Here is a 21,671-nt window from a genome sequence, read left to right as displayed (position 1 = left end):
TCACATTTAGAAGTAATACTAAATCTTATAATAAGAAAGTACAGGCAGTTCCCGGGTTTTTTTTTTTTTTTTTCACGTATCGAGTATCAAAAAAATCGAAAATATGAAGATTAATTGCCAAAAATGAATGTTAAACATTCGTAAATCCCACATTTGAAACCACGTGCGTAGCTACACTATATAGTGCACGCCACTTTATGATATTAATCTGTTTCAGAGAGACCATCGTATCGTGAAAATATCGTAATGTGAATCTAATAACACATTGTGTTTTAGTTATTTGTTCCAAGACCTCGGAAGTTAATTTTTGCAGTATAACTAAGCTATTTATCTCTCTAAAAGGTCATTTTTATAATGTAAATTGTATTAGTTACCAATTCAAATCATTAAAATGCACTACACTTTCATCGTTATAATATATTCTCTTATAAGAATCAGTTTTGAATGCCTTTGTTCATATTTTTCTAAAGCACATTTCTGGAGGTTACTACCATAAAACAATAAAAATAATTTGCACTTTCCGGTTTATTGGGCTTTTCTGTTAGTGCAAGCAATTATAAATGGGTAGTAAACTCAATGTTATTGCATTTGTGAAAATATCAATACCTGGAATTGTGTGGATTTTTACATTACAGTGTTATGATGAAATGAGTTCCCCTTCACTGAAATCTTCAATCATATAAAATACAAATAAATTTTCAGAATCTTCTCTTCATTCCTTTTCTTTTTAAGCTTCGTAAACTCGTTACCCCCACCCCACAAATTGTGTTAATTGCAGTCTTACTTGTGCATATCATGTTAGTTAGTTGCAATAAGCATTTTTAAAGTGTGCCATTAAAAATGCTTATTGGTGCTTCATTCCTTTTTAATGACGTGCATTAAAAATGCTTATGCATACTATCGTGAAATTTATAAAGAAAAGAGATTATCTTGTAACACCTCTTGAAGTTTCTAAAGAAGACTACTCCTTGTGTAACAAACCAATAACGAGTGCCGACTCAACAATGAGTGATCAACGAGTGTGCATTTAGTCAGTGATGAAGAATAAACATTCTTTAACATTTGTAAGTCATAAATAATTTCTTTAAATTTTAATTTACTCGATTTTACAGGCTGTGTTTTCATTTCTTTTGGATAAATCAATCATTGTTTAAACATAAACTAATTAGCTAACTAATTTTATTGTTGAGAATGTAACCTCTGTTTTTAACGTTGCCTATGGGAAATAAATTCCCGCTTTACGAGTGCACGCAAAGAAAGAATTAGCTCTTAAAGTCAGGAACTACCTGTATACATTTTCAGACATGAATGTACTTACTTATTGTTGAAAATTGCAAGCAGTAAAAATTCCACTGTCTAAATTCTCAGTTGGGGGGGGGGGGAAAGAATTGTAAAGAAAGTATATAAGTGTTAATTGGTATATACTTTCTTTACATGAGCATACTTTCTTCGTAAGCTGGATATCATCATTCTTCTCTTTCTTGGTGATTCCCTTCTACTTTTGACTCTCTCTCTCTCTCTCTCTCTCTCACAGGGTAACTCGGGAACTTTTTTTTTCCTAGTGCAGCATAAGCCTCTGGCTTCCTTGCACCATATGGCTATTAATAATAATAATAATAAACAGTTATATGAGATTTATGTTCCTCCATGTGTATAGTCTGATCAAGGGGAAGAATTCCATTGGCATTGCGCTTACCAATCAGATCTCATTCAGAACTGTAAACATCTCAATCAGATCTCCTTACAGCTTTCTAAACTCCAGACACTGTAATTTGCATAATGGAAGCTTTTCCTTGTAAAAACACACTTTTATTCCCATCACTAGTCTTATTGCTCTTCTCTGCACTTTCTCCAACAAATCCACATCCTTCCACAAATGAGGCTTACAGACCTGTATGCTTGTTTGTTTGTTTGTTTTTTGATTTTTAGGAGCATTAGCAACTAAGGCCATATTGCTCCGGGGATATGGGGTGGTCATTCCCTGACCTTTTCCGCATCCTCCGTATTTGGTGGTGACGGGCTCGAACCCCAGTCTAATCAAGAAGCATGTGCTACGCACTGCTGCTCCTTCCCATCTGGCTACGGAGGTGCCGGAGACCTGTGTGCAGTACTCAAGATGTGGCCTAACCATTGCCTTGTATAACAAGATAATCACCTCCTTATTCCTGCTGGAAAAATTCTTGACAAAATCCAATGGGCTCTCCTGGCAGCCTGTCTGCACTGCTCAAAGAAGTTCATATCTGACTGTAAAATTACCCTGAAATCTTTAACATACCAGCTCAGCTGGTTTGTTAATCTTGGATTACTGCTACCCATATGAAATACCTTGCACTTGTGAATGCTGAACTTCAGTTGCCACTTCTCAGCCAATCCATGCCTAATTTTTCTCGATTTTGTTGCAATAGCATACCCTGATTACTTATTAACCACTCTGCCAGCCTTTATATCCATTTGCAAACTTAGACATTAAGCCTGATATGGCTTCAATATCATTAGTAAATATTGAAAACAATAATGGACCCAGCCCTGTGGGACTCCAATAATAACATTAATCCAAGAAGAACAGTGCCCATTGATAACTATCATTTTATCTATAGCACTAACTTGCAATTAATACAACAGTTCCAATTTGTAACAGAATTTAAGCTAGTCTTTTATCTTTTATCAACAATATCAAAATAATCTAAGTATATGATTAAACAAAATTATTGTTTCCATATTGAAGAAATACAAGACAATGTAGATGGCCTTGTATTTCTTCTTTAACAGTGACTCCATTTGTTGTCTGGAAGAGAAGGTAAGTTAACAGGTCTGTCATTACTCATATTTGGTCCTGTATAATCAGAAATTAAAGCAATAGAGCGAATTGCTTTATCCATTACACCATTGGTTCAGTTAAAAAAAAAACTGAATATTCAGTGTTCATTTTGAACCCAATTACAGAAAAATCCTACTTAAAGAGATTGCCACAGAGCTACTCATGTGTTCTCCTATTTTAGAACTTAGTTTTTCACAAAATGTAGTTTCACATCAGTTTTCTGTATTGCTTTCTTGCGTTTTTATCTTCCACATAATTTAGCAATGTTATTATAACATTTAATAGGAATGTGTTTAGCATTATATAATAATTGTTGGATTTTCTTATTTAATTATTAAATGTAAAAAAAACTGTAAATATGAATAGATAACAAAAATTAAGTTTTATTTCAAAAAATGCATAATCAGCAGTAAGGAACTGGTCTTGCAGCCCACAATCTTCAATATTTTATTTGTTACAGGCCCCCTAGCCAAAAAAAAAACCAGATGGCATCTAGCATATTATCCCTCCTACAAAAAATAGCCCTAGCAAAAGAATTGAACACTTTAAAGATCTTTGAGTATCAAATAAAGAAGACAAATTGTCCTCATAGAGAAATAAGAGTCTCAGTCTTTAGGTGAGACCATAAATTGGCAAAACAAGCCACAGTGAAGTTTAACCTGGAGAGCAGTCTTGGGATACCCACATTCACAAAGTCCAGACTCAGCCAATCTTAGCTGACAAAGCTTAGACCCCAAACCATGTCCAGCCAAAAGGAAACAGGCTTCAAGTCCAAATTGGAGCCAGGGCTTATGCCTGTAATCCACAGTTGAGATGGAGGGCAAAAAGGCATAAGTTTCTTTCTCAGAGTTATTCCAATGTGTCTGCCATATGAAAACTGGCTCAACAGTGATGTGTCTCCTTTCAACCAGTAAATTCACAGGACCTATCCACCACCCTCCCAACCAGTCATGACCAGATGCCCAAAACTTCTATAGCAAAATACTTAAGACCAGCTAAAATAATCAGCAAGAAAACAAGCAACTTACTAGAAATAACACACAAGGCATCAGACAAGACAATCTGACACTCATGAGTTATCCCCAGCAAACCATTGCCACTAATAAGGTGCCTTTTTCATTCAACCTTAGCATTTTCTGCACACCACGCTCTGGAGGCATAGGTAAAAATGGGCACAAAAACAGTCACATAACAGATTAAGGAATCTTCCCAGAACCAAACCATAATAAAGTGAAAACAAATTATTAAACTTATTCTGAGTAGTGAGAGAGGTGGTCACAGAATGGTAGCTGATTTTGATATTGCTCAAAAAGGGGAATAGAAAGTTGAGAATTACTAAACTAAATTGTTTATGATAATAAAACTTTTTTTTTTCTCTAATGAAAATCACTTTTATTGCTAAATATGAAAGGTAATTAGAAGATAATGAATGTACTGACCTAAGATGGGGGTAATTGTGCAGGCAGATGTGAAGTTTTCTGAGCAGTGCAGATGGTCTGCAAGTGTAGCTCATGGTGTCTTGTCAATGATATACAGGAATTTTTCCAGCAGGGATAAGGAGGTGATTATTCCCTTGTATAAGGCAATGGTCAGGCCACACCTTGAGTACTGTATACAGGTCTCGAGGCCTCATTTTAAGAAGGATGTAGCGCTGTTGGAACGAGTACAGAGAAGGGCAACAAGATTAGTGAATGGAACGAAGGGTTGCTCTTATGAAGAAACACTTAAGTTTTGCAGATTACAGTGTCTGGAGACTAGGCCTACGAGGTGATCTGATTAAAGTGTATAAAGCTTTGAATGGTTTGAGCCTGCTCAATGCTGATGGGATTCTTCCTCTTGCTCAGAATAATCACCTGAGAGGGCATAAATTAAAATTGAGGAAAGACAGTTATAGGATAGATGTGTGGAAGTTTGCCTTTAGCCAGCGGGTAGTTGATTGGTGGAACAGACTTTCATCTTTTGTTGTGGAAGTTGATAGCCTAAATAAATTTAAGGCTGAGCTGGATAGGTATTTGGAAATGAATGGAGGGGTTGAAATGGGAGTGTTTTTTTTTTTTTTTTTCTGGCTGATGCTGCATAAGCTTGCTTTCTTGCGTCATATGCCTCTACTAATGCCAAAGATAAAATTAGAAAATATAGAAAATTGTCACTAATCAACAATGAATGATGATAATGAGTGTTTTTATTTGGTTTTCAAAGACAATTATTTAAAGGCACTCTGAAATAATGTTAGGTAACTGGATTACATTTGTGAAATATTCATTGTCAGCCAGGATAGAAATTAGCAAAGATCGAGAGAGCGAGCCTGTTATCTTCTCAAATTTTTTAAAAATATTGTGGGAATTTATATTTGCAGAGAGAGAACATTTGTTTTTTGAATAAAATATGAAAATTTTACTTTCTTTAAATGTTTTTCACTAGAGGTTTAAATTTGGAAGGAAAACATCAAATAAATTTTTTTGTTAATGTTGAAAACATTTATTACTAATGATTTGTTGGAAGGAAAACATCAAATAAATTATTTTTTGTTAATGTTGAAAACATTTATTACTAATGATTTGTTGGCTTCTAACATTGTAATTTTTCAATGATTCAAGTCCCATTTATACAGATTATGATTAATTTTTTGTGAAATATCCTTAAGGGAAAGCCACATTTTGGGATGATGAGGAATTTTAGCTATGCTACATGGATCTCTTTCTTGCATAAATCTTACACTATATCCAGTGCATGTGCCTTTTGTGTCAAATTGCACTGCATCCTAGCATTTATGTCAACATATGCGTTGACATAAACACTGTTTTGACATATATAGGGGTTTATACCATTAAATATTTATGGTATTCTGTCCCCACATTTAGTGGCATATAATGTTTATATGCCCCTAATAAGGAAACATATGAAGATGAGGATTGGGGCGGGTCATTTCATTCAGTGAATGTTTCAGTAGACAAAGAAATAATATTTATGAATCATCTTCTTTTTACTTTTCTCTACAGTTGTTTTTAACAATTCTGTTCTTTTTTTTTTCTCTCAGATCTCATTAACCACCTATTTGTCAGGTTATTCTTGTTTTTATTTATTTTGTTTTATATTCACAGTGACAATAATTATAGAAATTTAATGTTTTTTGTTACAGTAATTTTTTTTATTAAATTGAAACTAATGATTTTTATTGTGATTACTTCAGTATTTTCAGCCTTCTTTTCAATACTATCATGGATTATCAGTATATAAATTCACAAAGATTGTTAAACTAGGTGAAATTCCGTTTGAATTCTTACAGTGTTAGAAGGCAGACTGCAAAGACAGTTGGACGAAAGTGAAGAAGAAAGAACTCGACTTCAACAACTTGTTTTAAGGCTCGAGAACAGGATGCAACAGCAAACTAAAGATCTTGAGGAAGTAAGTTGCTGTAATTTTTTTCCTATTGGGAATTTAAAATTATTACTTTTATTACTCTTCAAAATAAAACTTCTTAAAAGATTCAGTGTAATTTTATCAAATTTGAAATTATATAAGCTGTGTTAGAAGGAAATGGTATTAGAAAACAGAAACAACAAATTGCCAGTCATTACAGCACAAAGAATTTTAATTGAACACAAAAGTTTTGAAATTTTGGTTTATTTAAATGTTAATCAACATTTGTATTGATCCCTACATTTCCACTAATTCATATACATGCTGTAAAATATGACTTTTAAAAGTTTGCCATGTGACTGATAAAAGTAATTAAGTTAATTTTATTGTAATTAATGGATTTTAAATATTTTAAGTGTGTCTTACCTGTTATAAAATATGAGTTGGCACCTCCATAGCCAGGTGGGCAGGAGCAATAGTGCATAGCACACGCTTCTTGATTAGACCGGGGTTCAAACCTGTGACCACCAAATACGGATGGATGCGGAAAGGTCAGGGAATGACCACCGCATATCCCCGGAGCAATATGGCCTTAGTTGCTAATGCTTCTTAAAAAAAAAAAAAAAAAAAATGAGACTATACTCTGTTAAACCCTGTGTGTCTTTAACAGTATAATGATTATTTTTCCTGTGAATAGCTTAATCCATAAGTGCACAATATTCAACTCTCCTTTTTCTTATTGGTACTGTGGTTCAGTTTTCATTTTACGTTGTGCATGTCCACATGATGCATTCTGAATGTAATGCTACTAGTGTTCATTTGCTCAAAGTTACAGCTGACTGTTGATATGAAGTGGTAAAAAGTTAGTATGTATTTGTTTAGTTGTGGACTTTTATTTACTTATGTTACTCTTGTGTTTATTTTCTATATAGCAGCATTATGTTATTCATATGCAGAAGGAAAGTAGAAGGTTTGGAACTGTATAAAGTAAATGATCTGTTTTTATTTTGCACAGATAAAAATTAAAATGCAATCACACACAGGCAATGATGCATGGGCATCATATATGTCACACATGAAATTATTTAATTTTACTTAGAAAACAAAGGAATTGTTCTAGAAAATAAAATTAACCTTTCAGCGGGCACATAATGTCTGCAGAGCACCAAGGCAGCCATTTTTGGCAAAAAAAAAAATATATGTCAGAGTGCCGAAAACGTTTAGTATTTTTCAATTATTGCATTTCCTTTCAATTTTCATCATAAATTATTTTGTTAATGAAGAAGTTTGGCCATATATAAATAAAAATATGTTTTCATTAAACATAATATACACCATTGTTAAGGGCCCCGGGTGCCAAGCGATTTGTGACTGAGCGATTTCTCTGTGCTATTACTGCGATTTCTCAAAAGTGATTTATAGTTAGTTTAGGTTCTTGACGTTAATAAATTTATTCATTTAAAAACAGGTCTTGTTACAAAAACACTTGTACAGAGCAAGAAAGGAAAGGCACCTTTCTTTATTTCTTCCAGTTTACTACTAACCACTTACTACTGCTCCTGCCTCCCCGTGGCGGGGCCGGTAACCTTGGCAGAAAAGTTCATCTGCCAGGGGCTAAGAGGAGCCAACATGGAACAAAGTATGTTTCCAACTTTAGAGCCGTCGAGCTGTCGGCCAAACACAGAAAATGACCACGATTCGTCGAAAGCAAAGAGGTTGAAAACCAATCCCTCGGCGACAGACTTACCTACATTCTTAATTATGCACTCACTGTCTGACCAGCCTCTCAGTAAGCTATCCCCTTTTCTAATCCAAAAACACCTGGAAAGTATTGCAGGGTCTCCCAAGACGGTTAAGAGACTGCAATCAGGAGACTTACTTGTTGAAACTATAAATGGCAGACACTCTGAAAAATTACTAAAAAAGACAACTTTCACTGGTATTCCAGTGAAAGTAACTCCACATGCAACCCTAAATACATCAAAGGGTGTAATATCTAGTTGGAACCTGATGAATATGATGGAGGAAGAAATTAAAGAAGAGCTTCAGGAACAAAATGTAATTGCTGTAAAAAGAATTATGATAAAAAAGACAATATTCTCCCACCTACCAGAAATATCATTCTCACCTTTAACAGTCCAAGCCTCCCCTCATCAGTAAAAGCTGGATATCTATCTACTTTGCTGCACTCGTCCTTTCATACCCAATCCGTTGAGCTGTTATAAATGCCAAAAGTATGGCCACTCTCAAACGACATGCAGAAGCAACCCAGTTTGTCCCAACTGTGGATCCTCTGATCACATTCAAAGTGATTGTTCGGTGAAAGAAATGATCTGTCCCAACTGCAAAGGCAACCATCCGGCCTACTCTAAGATATGTGAGAGATGGAAAACAGAGAAAAAAATTGTGAAATATAAAGTTGAAAACGGAGTTAGTTATCAGGAGGCAAGAAAATTAATTGCACCCAGTATATCTAACCATACCTATGCCAATATTGCAAAAAAATATCAAACCATTGCCACACAAACCGATGTTACCGTTCCTTCAAACACTTCCATCTCTGACTGGGCTCGGGCTGTCCTCTCTCAGCAACAGTCCAGTGCCGTTAAGCACTCAGACCAAGCAAATAATACGCCTCTCACAATACCAGTAAAATCTCAATCTCCGCCAGTGAGTGTCACTACTACAAATAATGATAGTTCGACTTCAAAAAAGATTATTCGGGACACATCGATGGAGGCAGAGTACCCATCCAAACAGGAAGATCCAGTTCTGGAAATATTTGCAGAAGAAGAGATGGACACTGGTCGTCCTTCCTTTCCAAAAAGAGACAAACCAAAGCCAGAATGCCATAAGACAGCCACGTCAGGTACAGCTTCTTCTAAATTCAAGTAATGTCTAACATCTTGCAATGGAATTGCAGAGGCTTTCGTGGAAACATTGACGACATCCGTTACTTAATTAATCGCTACTCTCCAGTTGGTTTCTGCCTGCCTGCCTATTTAACTGCTCAAATTTCCATTTCCATAAAAAACTATTCAGTCTATAGGCGAGATCGGAATACATCCGATTCTGCTCATAGTGGTGTAGCTGTTTTAATTAGTACAAGGATTCCAGCTAGGCAGATCACTCTCCAAACCCAAATCGAAGCTGTTGCTGTGCGTCTGATTACTCAGACTGCATTAACTCTAGTCTCAATTTATCTCCCACCAAATCATGCTTACTCTTATAATCTTAAAGAACTTTTATTACAGCTATCCTCCCCTATCTGCCTGTTAGGGGATTTCAATGGACACCACCCTTTATGGGGTTCATCTAAATTAGACAGACGCGACCGACTGATTGAAACTTTACTGGAAAAAGAAACCTCACTCTTCTTAACAGTGGCTCGCACACCCATATACAGTTACCCAATGGACAGACTTCTGCCATTGACCTATCGATTTGCTCCCCGATACTGTTTTCAGCTATGCAATGGTCCACTCTGGATGATCCCATGGGCAGTGATCATTTTCCAATTGTTTGTGATCTGTTGACTACACAACCACAATTACAACAGCCTTGCAGGAAATGGAAATTCTTTAAAGCCAACCATTACTGATTATATTACATCCCACCTTTTAGTTGCAACTAAGTACTCAACTCAATTATCAAATCCCCCGTCCCGACGGCATTTCAACTACTGGTGGAACGAAGAGTGCACAAAAGTGATATTGTGATATTGATGATGGTATAGCAAGCTTAATGTCCAAGTTTGCAGACGATACAAAGGTTGGCAGGGTTGTCAAAGACACTACTGACACTATGCTGCTGCAACAGGATCTGGAAAGGTTGAGCAGATGGGCTGAGAGGTGGCAAATGAAGTTTAACATTGACAAATGTAAAGTACTACACATGGGAAACAGCAACCCCAGAGCAACGTATCAACTCTGTGGTACTACACTGACAGTGGTAGAGAATGAAAGGGACTTGGGGGTGGTTGTGCAGGCAGATATGAAGTTCTCTGAGCAGTGCAGACGGGCTGCAAGAGTAGCTCATGGAGTATTGTCAATGATATACAGGAATTTTTCCAGCAGGGATAAGGAGGTGATTATTCCCTTGTATAAGGCAATGGTCAGGCCACACCTAGAGTACTGTATACAGGTCTGGAGGCCTCATTTCAAGAAGGATGTAGAGCTGCTGGAACGAGTACAGAGAAGGGCAACAAGATTAGTGAATGGAATAAAGGGGTGCTCTTACGAAGAAAGGCTTAAGTTTTGCAAATTACAGTGTCTGGAGACTAGGCACCAGCGAGGTGATCTGATAGAGGTGTATAAAGCCTTGAATGGTTTGAGCATGCTCAATGCTGATGGGATTCTTCCTCTAGCTCAGAATAATCACCTGAGAGGGTATAAATTCAAATTGAGGAAAGACAGATGTAGGATAGACGTGCGGAAATTTGCCTTTAGCCAGCGGGTGGTTGGTTGGTGGAACAGACTTCCATCCCTTGTAGTGGAAGTTGATAGCCTAAATAAGTTTAAGGCTCAGCTGGACAGGTATTTTGAACGAACAGAGGGGTGAAATGGAAATGGTTTTTTTTTTTTTTTTTTTTTGGCTGATGCTGCATAAGCTTGCTTTCTTGCATCAAATGCCTCTACTAATGCTAAAAGCAAAGAAGGAAAAAAATAAAGCATTTAATTTATTCCGTCAATCTCCAACCACAGCTAATCTAATTAGCTACAAGAAACTAAGGGCAAAGGCGCGTTACATTCAAAAGCAGGCCAAGAAAGATTCTTGGACTAGGTTCGCATCAACTATCAATAGGAACACTGACTCCAGACTAATATGGAAAAAAATTAGGCAGCTTTCTGGGAAGTTTCCAGCTGTTCTTTCCCCAATTCTCTCCTGCAATGGGCAAGAACTCTCTGCTCCTCTAGATATAGCCAATGCTTTGGGCAAAACCTTTGCTCAAATATCGGCTGCATCAAACTACACTCCAAAATTCCAGAAAATTAAGACTGCCACCGAACAGAGACTTATCAACTTTCGAACCTCACTGTCACTTCCATATAATCAGCTTTTGCAATATTGTGAACTTTTACAGGCCATCAGAACAACACGAAACAGTGCCTCTGGGCCAGATGGCATATATTATGTCATGCTGCAGCATCTCGATGAGAAAAACTTACAACTGCTTCTAATCTTTTTTAACCGGATCTTCCTGGAAAATATTTATCCAACCTCTTGGCACCAAGCTACAGTTTTGGCGTTTTTGAAACCTGGAAAAGATCCCTCCAGTTCTAATAGTTACAGACCAATATCTCTGTCAAGTTGCCTTGGTAAAATTCTTGAAAAAATGATCCATAGTCGAATCACTTGGATCATTGAAACTCAACATCTACTGAGTAATTGTCAACATGGCTTTCGCAAAAACAGGTCATCCCTAGATCTGATGATCAAGGCGGAATCTGAAATTCGCAATGCCTTTGTGAAAAACGAACACCTTGTCATGGTCTCCATTGATATAGAGAAGGCATTTGATACTACCTGGCAGTATGGCATTCTCAGTGACCTATATAATCTTGGTCTACGAGGCAACCTACCCATATTTATTAGGAACTTCCTCAAGAGCCAATCTTTCCAGGTGAGATATCAAAATTCCCTTTCTGCTACATTCTCGCAGGAAGAAGGAGTACTGCAAGGATCAGTTTTGAGTGCAACCTTGTTTGCCCTTAAAATTGATTCCATTACAAAAGTATTTCCAAATACTGTAGAGGCTTACCTTTATGCTGACGATCTCGCTATTTCTTGCCATTCTCAGAACATGAGATCTATCGAAAGGCAATTGCCGATGTCCCTCAATAAAGTTCAAAAATGGGCTGAGCTCAATGGATATCGTCTTTCCCAACAGAAAACAGTTGCGATCCACTTTTGCTGTCAGCGCAAATTGCATGCAGATCCTGAACTTCGGATTTCAAATTCCACCATTCCGATTGCCAGCAATATGAAATTCTTGGGACTAATCCTGGACAGTAAGCTCAACTTCTTTGAGCATGTTAAATTAATACGTACTGCCTGTCTTAAAAAGATCAACATGCTAAGAGCTTTATCTGCCCTCTCTTGGGGAGAAGATCGTACAACTTTGCTGCTCTTATATAGAGCACTGATTAGATCCCGTTTAGATTATGGTGCTCCAGTTTATGATTCTGCCCGAAGGAGTGTGCTACACTGGCTGGATCCTATTCAACATAATGCACTATGGATTACAATTCGTGTATACAGGACATCTCCAACTCAGAGTCTATACATTGAAGCTAATGAGCCCCCTTTGCATCTTCGTAGAAAAATGTTACTACTTAAATATGCAGCCAAAATACAGACTTGCCTTTCGCATCCTATTCAGCCATACCTTTTTAATCAACCACTAGTTAATCTCTATAGAAATAAACCAAGTAAAATCCAACCTGCTGGCCTACAGCTCCTTGAAATATCACAGAACTGGAATGTTCCTCTCCACAATAGGCAGCAGATAAAGAATTACTCTCATCCACCATGGACCACCTTTCCTCAACTGACCTATTATTATTATTATTATTATTATTATTAGCCATATGGTGCAAGGAAGCCTGAGGCTTATGCTGCACCAGCCAAAAAAAAAAAAAAAAAAAAAAAAAATCCTGCATTACCCTGAGAGAGAGAGAGAGAGAGAGAGAGAGAGAGAGAGAGAGAGAGAGAGAGAGAGAGAGAGAGAAAGAAAGAAAGAGAAGTAGAAGGGAATCACCAAGAAAGCAAGAAAGAGAATAATGATGATATCCAGCTTAGGACCCTGGGTTTGCCAAGCCCATACTCACCAGATGTGAGCCCCTGAGGTTAAATATAATTACTTGTGTTGCCCTTTGATCCTCCTTTGTGAATTGGGGTCACATTTGCACATCTCCAGAGTATGGGTACCTCCCCTGAGTCCAAGGAAGCTCTCATAATTATGGCTAAGGGTTTGCTTACTTCCTTTGCTGCCTCCTTTAATATAACTGTATAGATGCCATCCACCGCCGGTGCCCTTTTTATGTTTATCTTCAACAATTTCTCCTCCACTTTCCTCTCAGTTATTACAAAATCATCTAGCTCACTGTCAGAGTTTAATTCAGCTCTGGCATTCCCTCCCTGAATAACTCCTCGTGCAAATGCAGATGCAAAATACTCATTTAGTTTGTTAGCCACCTGAGCAGAATCATCAACAGTTGAACCATCAATAAACTCATTTTGTGTTCCTTCAAAACCATAATATATCTTGTAATTTCATTGAAGGGGTGGTTGAGGGGGAGAAGACAGAGAGTGGTAATCAATGGACACTGCTCATCGTGGACTGATGTTATTAGTGGAGTCCCTCAGGGCTTAGTGTTGGGTCCATTATTGTTTTCTGTATTTATAAATGATATTGATGATGGTATATCGGGATTAATGTCCAAGTTTGCAGACGATACAAAGGTTGGCAGGGTTGTCAAGGACACTACTGACACTATGCTGCTGCAACAGGATCTGGAAAGGTTGAGCAGATGGGCTGAGAGGTGACAAATGAAGTTTAACATTGACAAATGTAAAGTACTACACATGGGAAACAGCAACCCCAGAGCAATGTATCAACTCTGTGGTACAACACTGACAGTGGTAGAGAATGAAAGGGACTTGGGGGTGGTTGTGCAGGCAGATATGAAGTTCTCTGAGCAGTGCAGACGGGCTGCAAGAGTAGCTCATGGAGTATTGTCAATGATATACAGGAATTTTTCCAGCAGGGATAAGGAGGTGATTATTCCATTGTATAAGGCGATGGTCAGGCCACACCTAGACCTCTGATACCTATTTTCTTCAGTGGGGAAAGAATTGCCTACTGGCAGTGACTGTGCAACAGCTCCATGCTAACCATATTCAAACCTATGCTGACTTCTTGCCAATATATACAGATGGTTCGAAATCTCTGTCAACTGTTGGAGCAGCAGCAGTGTTTCCCTCTGCTATTATATCAGCTTCTCTTCCACCTGAGTATAGCAACTTTTCAGCAGAACTGTATGCAATACAGTTAGCTCTAGAAAATTTTACTCTACATCCATCTGCAAAATATATAGTTTATACTGACTCTCTCAGCCCAATTAAAGCAATGCGAATACATCTCAAAACAATCACCATATTGTAATGAAAATCAGGAGTTTGTTATTGCAGATTTATCATCGTCAACAACTAGTGAAGTTTTGCTGGATTCCAGCACATTCAGGCATAAAAGGGAATGAAGTGGCTGATATATCTGCCAAAAGTCCAAGTTCAGACCTAACTTCTGTCCCTATTCCAGCACCCGATTATAATATCTTAATTCAAGCAGCATGCCATGCACAGTGGACAGAATTATGGCATAACCAAACGAATAACAAACTTTTCCAGCTGAAACAATACCCAAAGTTCTGGCACTCCAGCAATCAGACAGTGCGGCGGGAAGAAGTGGTACTCACACGAATGAGAATAGGACACACCCATCTGACTCACCTCCATCTACTAATGGGCAATAATCCTCCTCAGTGTCCACACTGCTTAGAATATCTAACAGTCAAACACATTCTGATTGACTGTCCACAGTATCAACAACATCGAGCTGCAATACTTCAAAATCTGGCTAATCATCGAGAACCATTGACATTACATCATATCATTGGAGAGGACGCAAATGTTAACGAGCTTTTCTGCTTTTTAAAACAAATTGGAGTGTATTATCTTTTATAAATAGGCTTCAGAACTGAAACTAATTTAAACTGGATTATTTTATATTATTCCTACGAATAGGCGCACTATAGCCATAGCAGCTAATGCGCCAATAAACAACCATACCACACACACACACACACACACACACACACACACCATTGTTAAGAATCAGCAGGGTCTTTCTGTCCAATTCTGGCAATACGCTATCATCATGTTTTAAGAACAGCTTGAATTTTTGATGTGCACTGGCTTACGTAAACAATGAGTGCCAGTACTGAAGAATGTGGGAGTTTCACATTTACTAGTGAAAATGAAAAGTCTGGTATAAACAACTCCAGTTCCAATTATGAAGAACACATTAGTTTCATTTTCACAAGTGCCGCTATCCACTAATCTTAGTAGCGTGTTGACTTCTTCCCATGGCAACAAATTATGTTGTACCCAAAGGAGAGAGAGAGAGAGGTGAGTTCAAACAAACAGTGCACATACCTGAATGGTGTTATTTTATAAAATTATTTAAAAATATGATTTAAATATAAAGGAATGAATCGTTCACAGTTATGTTCATAATAGATTGAAATGTAGGATAGCATCAAAATGTGAACAAGAAATTTTGAATTATTTCTTCTATTTTGAATAGAAGGTTTTAAAAATATAGAGGTACTTGATCATGTAATGGTAAATGCATGCTCACTGAAAGGTTAAAGAACTATTGACTGTGAAAGCTCTTCTGTTGCTTCAGAATTATAAAGTTTTCCTAGTAGTCGCATAGATATATGAAGTTACTTAATAGGATTTGAATTTGAAGTTAATAATCTAACAATTGTTTTATCCTGAAATGAGAAGAGTACATCCCAGTATATGATGGAATCATGATCTGAAGCATCTAGTTTTACCTGCATGATATAAATTTGTAAAAACCTTTTTTCTTTTTTTTATTCATGATAAGTAGAAGCATACAGTTAAGATCTTGTCTTATAAATTTAACACTTAGAATAACATTTAATTTGAACTTTAAGTATTATAAGTTCCATTACATATTTAATGATATTTAATTAAGCTTACCTTAGAAATTTTTTTTTGTTTATTCATGTATAGGAAAGATGGGAACTTCAACAGCAGAAATCCAAGTTGGAAGTGCAACAAAAAGCACTGACAAGTGAAAAAAAGCAATTTCAAGAAGAATTAGAAAGACAGCAAGAAAAGTTACAGAAAGCAAAGGTATAAACAAATATGCAGTCTTTCAAAAAGTACAAATTTTAGTTAAAATTCACATCTTCACATTTGTTAAGAAAATAAAAGCTGTGGAATTTCATTAGCTCACCCATAATAATAATCTAAAAGTATAAGTTTAAAGAATGTCTCAAAGAGCTACTTTAAATCTGAAAATTATTTTTTAAAATTGGTATGAGTGATCAAAGTGCAAACAATGAAGTTTATAAGCATATTGTTTTCAATATCCATTTTTACTAGCTCATTCTCTGGTATTTAGAGGCATATGGGAAGTGAATAATAAAATCCTTCCAACTGCATTGGTAATGATCTGAACTCCTAGTTTTTAACCAGTGGCATATGGGGAATGAATAGCAAAATTCATTTCTCATATGCCACTAGTCACCGTTAGCTAAATATGCTAGCTGCTACCAGTGGCGCTTATAATACCCCAGTTGCCACTGTGGTGTTGTAAGAGCCATTTCGTTACAATACCTCATTGTCACTGGGATATTATAGAGTCCTTGAAGAATTTACACCAAGTGCACTGCAATCATTATTTAATTCCCACTACAGGCTTCTTCAAAAAATTATGAGTAATTATGCCACTCTATTTGGCATTAGCATTAGTAGAGGATACGATGGAAGAAAGCAAGCTTATGCAGCATCAGCCAAAAAAAAAACCCTCCCATTCCAAATGCCTGTCCAGCTCAGCCTTAAATTTATTTAGGCTATCAACTTCCACAACAAAAGATGGAAGTCTGTTCCACCAATCAACTACCCACTGACTAAAGGCCAATTTCCACACATCTGTTCTACAACTGTCTTTCCTCAATTTGAATCTATGCCCCCCCACAGGTTCTTAATCTGAGCAAGAGGAAGAATCCCATCAGCATTCAGCTTGCTCAACCCATTCAAGGCCTTGTACACCTCGATCAGATTGCCTCGCATGTGCCTACTCTCCAGGCGCTGCAATTTGCAGAACTTAAGCCTTTCTTGGTAAGAGCACTCCTTTGTATCTTTCACCAATCTTGTTGCCCTTCTTTGTACTCATTCTAGCAACCCTACATAATTCCTAAAATGAAGCCTTCAGACCTGTACACAGTACTCAAGGTGTGGCCTGACCATTGCCTTGTATAGTGGGGTTAATTACCTCCCTGTCCCTGCTGCAAAATTCCTATGTATTGTTACAAGACTCCATGATCTGCCCTGGTTGCCTGTCTGCTCAGCAAACTTCATATCTTCAAACTTCTGACTGCACAATTGCTCCTAGGTCTTTTTCACTTTCCAATTCCCTGAGTGTAGTACCACACAGTTGGTACATTTCTCTTGGGTTATTGCTACCCCCTATGCAGTACTTTGCATTTGTCAATTACAGCTATGTGGCATCTTCCTGAACAATAGATGCCAGAAATGTAGGTAGAGTGGGTGTTGGAAAAGCTCTTTGCTGAGAGTAGTTATAATCCCAGGTTACCTGGAAATTTAAAAATTTCAGTTTCCCCCAACATTTTGGCCGCAAAGCTAAATTTTACAAAGCATTAATGGGTACGACCATTTTCTACTCTTTACACGTAATGATTGTTTCTGATATCTCCATATTAATTGTTAAATGAATGGAAAAAATTGAATCTCTAACAATTATATTTCGTTTTTCTATTTTCAAAAATGACATAAGTAGAAATATTTTTGACTTCATCTGCAACTTCTCAGCCCATTTGCCCAACTTATCTAGATCCAGTTAGAGTAGCATACTGTATCTACTTTTGTTAACATCCTGCCAACCTTTGTATCATCTGCAAACTTGGACATTAAACCTGATATACCTTCATCAATATCATTGATGAATACACAAAACAACAATGGGCCCAGCAACGAACCCTGGGGAACTCCACTAATAACATTTGCCCGTGAAGAGCAGTGTCTGTTGATTACCACTCTCTGTCTTCTCCCACTCAACCATCCCTTTATCCATTGTAGCAACTTACCCTTAATGTCATACCACCAATTTGTAAAGCAGTCTTCCCTGTGCAACAATATCAAATGCTTTCCTGAAATCCAAGTATATGATATCAAAATTATTTTTTGCATCCAGTTCCTTTGTGACCACATCATAGTATCCAATCAAATTAGTCAAACAAGACCTCCCTTTAACAAACCCATGCTTAAGTATTAAGCATGGTCTTAAGTATTACTGCAGTCTTGTCTAGATGTGCTTCTTTAACCAGTGACTACATTATTTTCCCCGGAACATAAGTTAAACTAACAGGTCTATATTTACTTGTCACCTTTTGAACCCCCTTTGTGAATTGGTGATACATTTGCACACCTCCAGTCTATAGGGACTTCCCCTGAGTCCAAGGAAGCTATCATGGGATTTGTAGGATACTTGTTTGAATATGGACTTATTTTAATTAAAATTAACAGCTACTGCTACTAGTGCCATTAACTGTTAATTTTATTTTGATATTTGCAAAATAATTGAAGGTTTTTGAGTAGGTGGAATAATTATTGTAATGTAACTAGACATAAAATCCTTAGCTTATACATATTCTGAATAACTAAAAGATGTACATTATTGTATGTGATAATTTTCTGTCACTGCGCTGCTTCAAAACACAATGTATTGTATTGAAAAAATATATATACACACTAAATAGACCATTGGGTGTAGCTAATTATTAGCTGAGTGCTATTATTTATAATTTTCTTGCTGGTTATTTATAACTGTTTCATTATTTGTTAGAATTATGATTAAAATGATTAATGAAGTAGCATCTTTATCATTTTACATTGTAAATTACTTTTTTTCATTATGGTTAGGATTCCATTATACAAGAACAAAAAGCTGTCATGCTTCAGTTATCTCAAGAGAGAGCACATAGAGCAGAAGAAAGAAAAGAAATGGAATCATCTCTAAGACGGAGACGAGAGGAAGAAAATTGGTCCATCTCCAGACAACTTCAGGTTTGCAAAAATAGATTTAAAAGTGTATATGTTCCATACATTCATTCATATATTTATCTAGCAGCCTTAATTGTGCTTTATTAGATTGTTTTTTGAAAGATAGATATTGTGTTTAACTTATACGAGACATCTATACAAGTTTCCTCTTGGTATACAAGTATGGTTGCAATCTATTATTTTATTTATCAAAAAATATTTCTACTTATGTCATTTTTGAAAATAGAAAAACTAAATATAATTGTTAGAGATTCAATTTTTTCCATTCATTTAACAATTGATATGGAGATATCAGAAGCAATCATTGTGTAAAGAGTAGAAAATGGTCATACCACATTAATGATTTGTAAAATTTAGCTTTGCTGCCAAAATGGTGGGGGGGGGACTGAAAATTTTCAATTCATTATGGTGAATTCATTAACTACTCTCAGCAAAGAGCTTTTCCAACACTCACTATCTGCATTTCTGGCATCTATTGTTCAGGAAGATGCCACCTTACATAGCTGTAATCATATACCAGGGTGTCTCAGAAGTTCTTTCTCACAAATTTATGGTTTATTTGTTGATAATATTGCTATACTAAAGTTGATTTTTTTATACACGTTTGATATCATTGGAAGCATGTTTCCAGGCACTTATGACTAGCTGTGTTATTTTTTTCACTTAGGTTAACTGCAGTAAGGAGAATCTGTGATGACAAAATTGCAATTCGAGTAGTTCTACATTCTTCTGGAAAAAACGCTTGAGTGAAAGGCAGCTGTTGAACAAATATGTGAAGTTGAAGGTGTGGTCAATAAATGAACAGCAGCAAACTGGTTTAAGCACTTCAACAATGAAGACACAAGCCTTGTCGACAAACCTCACTCAGGACAACCATTTGTTGTGCACAGCAAGGCTCTATGCACTATACTAGAGGGGCAGTCACATTCCAGTACACACGAATTGTTGGCTGCACTTGGCTCTTCCAAAGACACAGTCTTGCCACTTGCACAAACTTAGCTTTGTCAGTAAACAACTTCGACAAGATCCGCATAAATTGACTGAAGCACAGGCCCAGTGATGATTTGACGTCTGTAAACAACTGCTTGACTAGTCATCAAGACCCCTTGATGGCTAGTTCTGGAAGCAGATCATAACCTGTGATGGGAAATGGATGTTTCTGCATAACCCTGCAATAAAGAGCTTCAACCGGTGGTTCGACGAGATTGCCTCGAGCACAAGATTATGTGAGTTTGGAACTTCAGGGCTGTTCTGTACTTTGAACTTGTCCCAGAGGGTTGTGCTATGAATGTCAAACTGTACTGTCAATAACTGGACCACATACATTAAGTTTTGAAGCATTCTACCCAGCTTTGATCAACCAAAAATCCAGTAATTATCCCATTTCTGGATTTTCACCTGACATGATGACTGACCCAGGCAGAAATCCAGGAAATGGACGACATTGAAATTCTTCTGCATACAGCCCAGACATCATACTATCCATCTGACTACAGTTTGTTCCAGTCCAGTTAAAAACCAAGGATTGATATCAGAGCCAAATTCAACTTCTAGCACACAGATGGATCAAAGTCATCCATCTGCAAAATACAGGCTATCATTGAAAATGATAGCCTGTATTTTGCAGATTAATTTCTTGTTTGATAAAATAAACTTTACATTGTGAGAAAGAAATTTTGTGACACCCTGATACAAGGGCCACTCAAAATGTTTTATCTACCCTGGTAATAAAGAAACAGTAGACTTTTTTTTTCTTGATATATATCCCCTTGAGTTCAATACATATCCTCTTATCCTTTATTTTGAGGATAAAGAGGCAATACTTAGTCTGTGATAAAAGCATTAGGCCTTAGGATTGTCAACATTTGATAACTGATGCCCAATCAAGTATTCTTCTGGTTTTTGAAAAGGAAATAATCACTAAGAGCCTCAACTGCAGGGTGGGTAAGTGGTTCAAGGGTTGCTTGGCTTTTCATTTTGCAAAACAGGCAAACCAACTACAGTACACATAGTTTACAGGCACTTGTGCATTGCTCCCCCATTGCCTTAGTGCAATCTGTTAAGACCGTTGGCTTAAGTTGAAGTATAATCGCTGGTGGATCACATAACTTCCCTAGGTTTATGAGCCACCAGACCATTTTGTTTTGTTTTTTTTACCAGGAAAGAAGAAAAATAATAGATCTATTACTACTAATCATTCAGGTTTGTCATATTATTGAGGTTAAAATTCCATCAATTTGTTGTCTGCATCCTAATTGGCTGTTCATGTTAACACAACTATTGTCCTCGTATAGTACAATAGTTGTGTTCCTAGAAACCCCTCGTGCAATGCAAAATCGTGCAATATAAACAACAGGTCCTATGGAAAAAGTAGGGTTAGGTGCCAACCATCCAAGATTGAACACACATTTGAAACCAAAACATTACCAAACACAATAAATAATCGTAATAAAATATGTAAGTATTTTATTACGACTATTACTTAATAAAATATTGCTAATACTTTTGCTTCTATCATAAGCAAACTTGTTTTTTGTTTGATTTTCTATCCAAACAGATGACAGCCGTTTCATCTCTTCCAATTCTTTGTGTA

General features: G+C 36.8%; 1 protein-coding gene across 1 annotated transcript in view; it reads left to right on the top strand.

The window, feature by feature from the left end:
* Nucleotides 1-21,671, top strand: part of LOC150076786 (uncharacterized) — an 82,151-nt gene that overhangs the window by 38,656 nt on the left and 21,824 nt on the right. Inside the window, exons 11-13 of the mRNA XM_090386653.1 lie at nucleotides 6,105-6,223; nucleotides 16,004-16,126; nucleotides 18,938-19,081. Coding sequence (XP_090242779.1) covers nucleotides 6,105-6,223; nucleotides 16,004-16,126; nucleotides 18,938-19,081 — 386 coding nt within the window. The remainder of the gene's footprint in view (nucleotides 1-6,104; nucleotides 6,224-16,003; nucleotides 16,127-18,937; nucleotides 19,082-21,671) is intronic.

This window comes from Mastigoproctus giganteus, chromosome 12 (genome assembly GCF_048544385.1).
Source record: "Mastigoproctus giganteus isolate SK-2022 chromosome 12, ASM4854438v1, whole genome shotgun sequence".
NCBI classification, from domain to species: domain Eukaryota; kingdom Metazoa; phylum Arthropoda; class Arachnida; order Uropygi; family Thelyphonidae; genus Mastigoproctus; species Mastigoproctus giganteus.
This window is presented reverse-complemented; position numbering and strand designations above follow the sequence as displayed.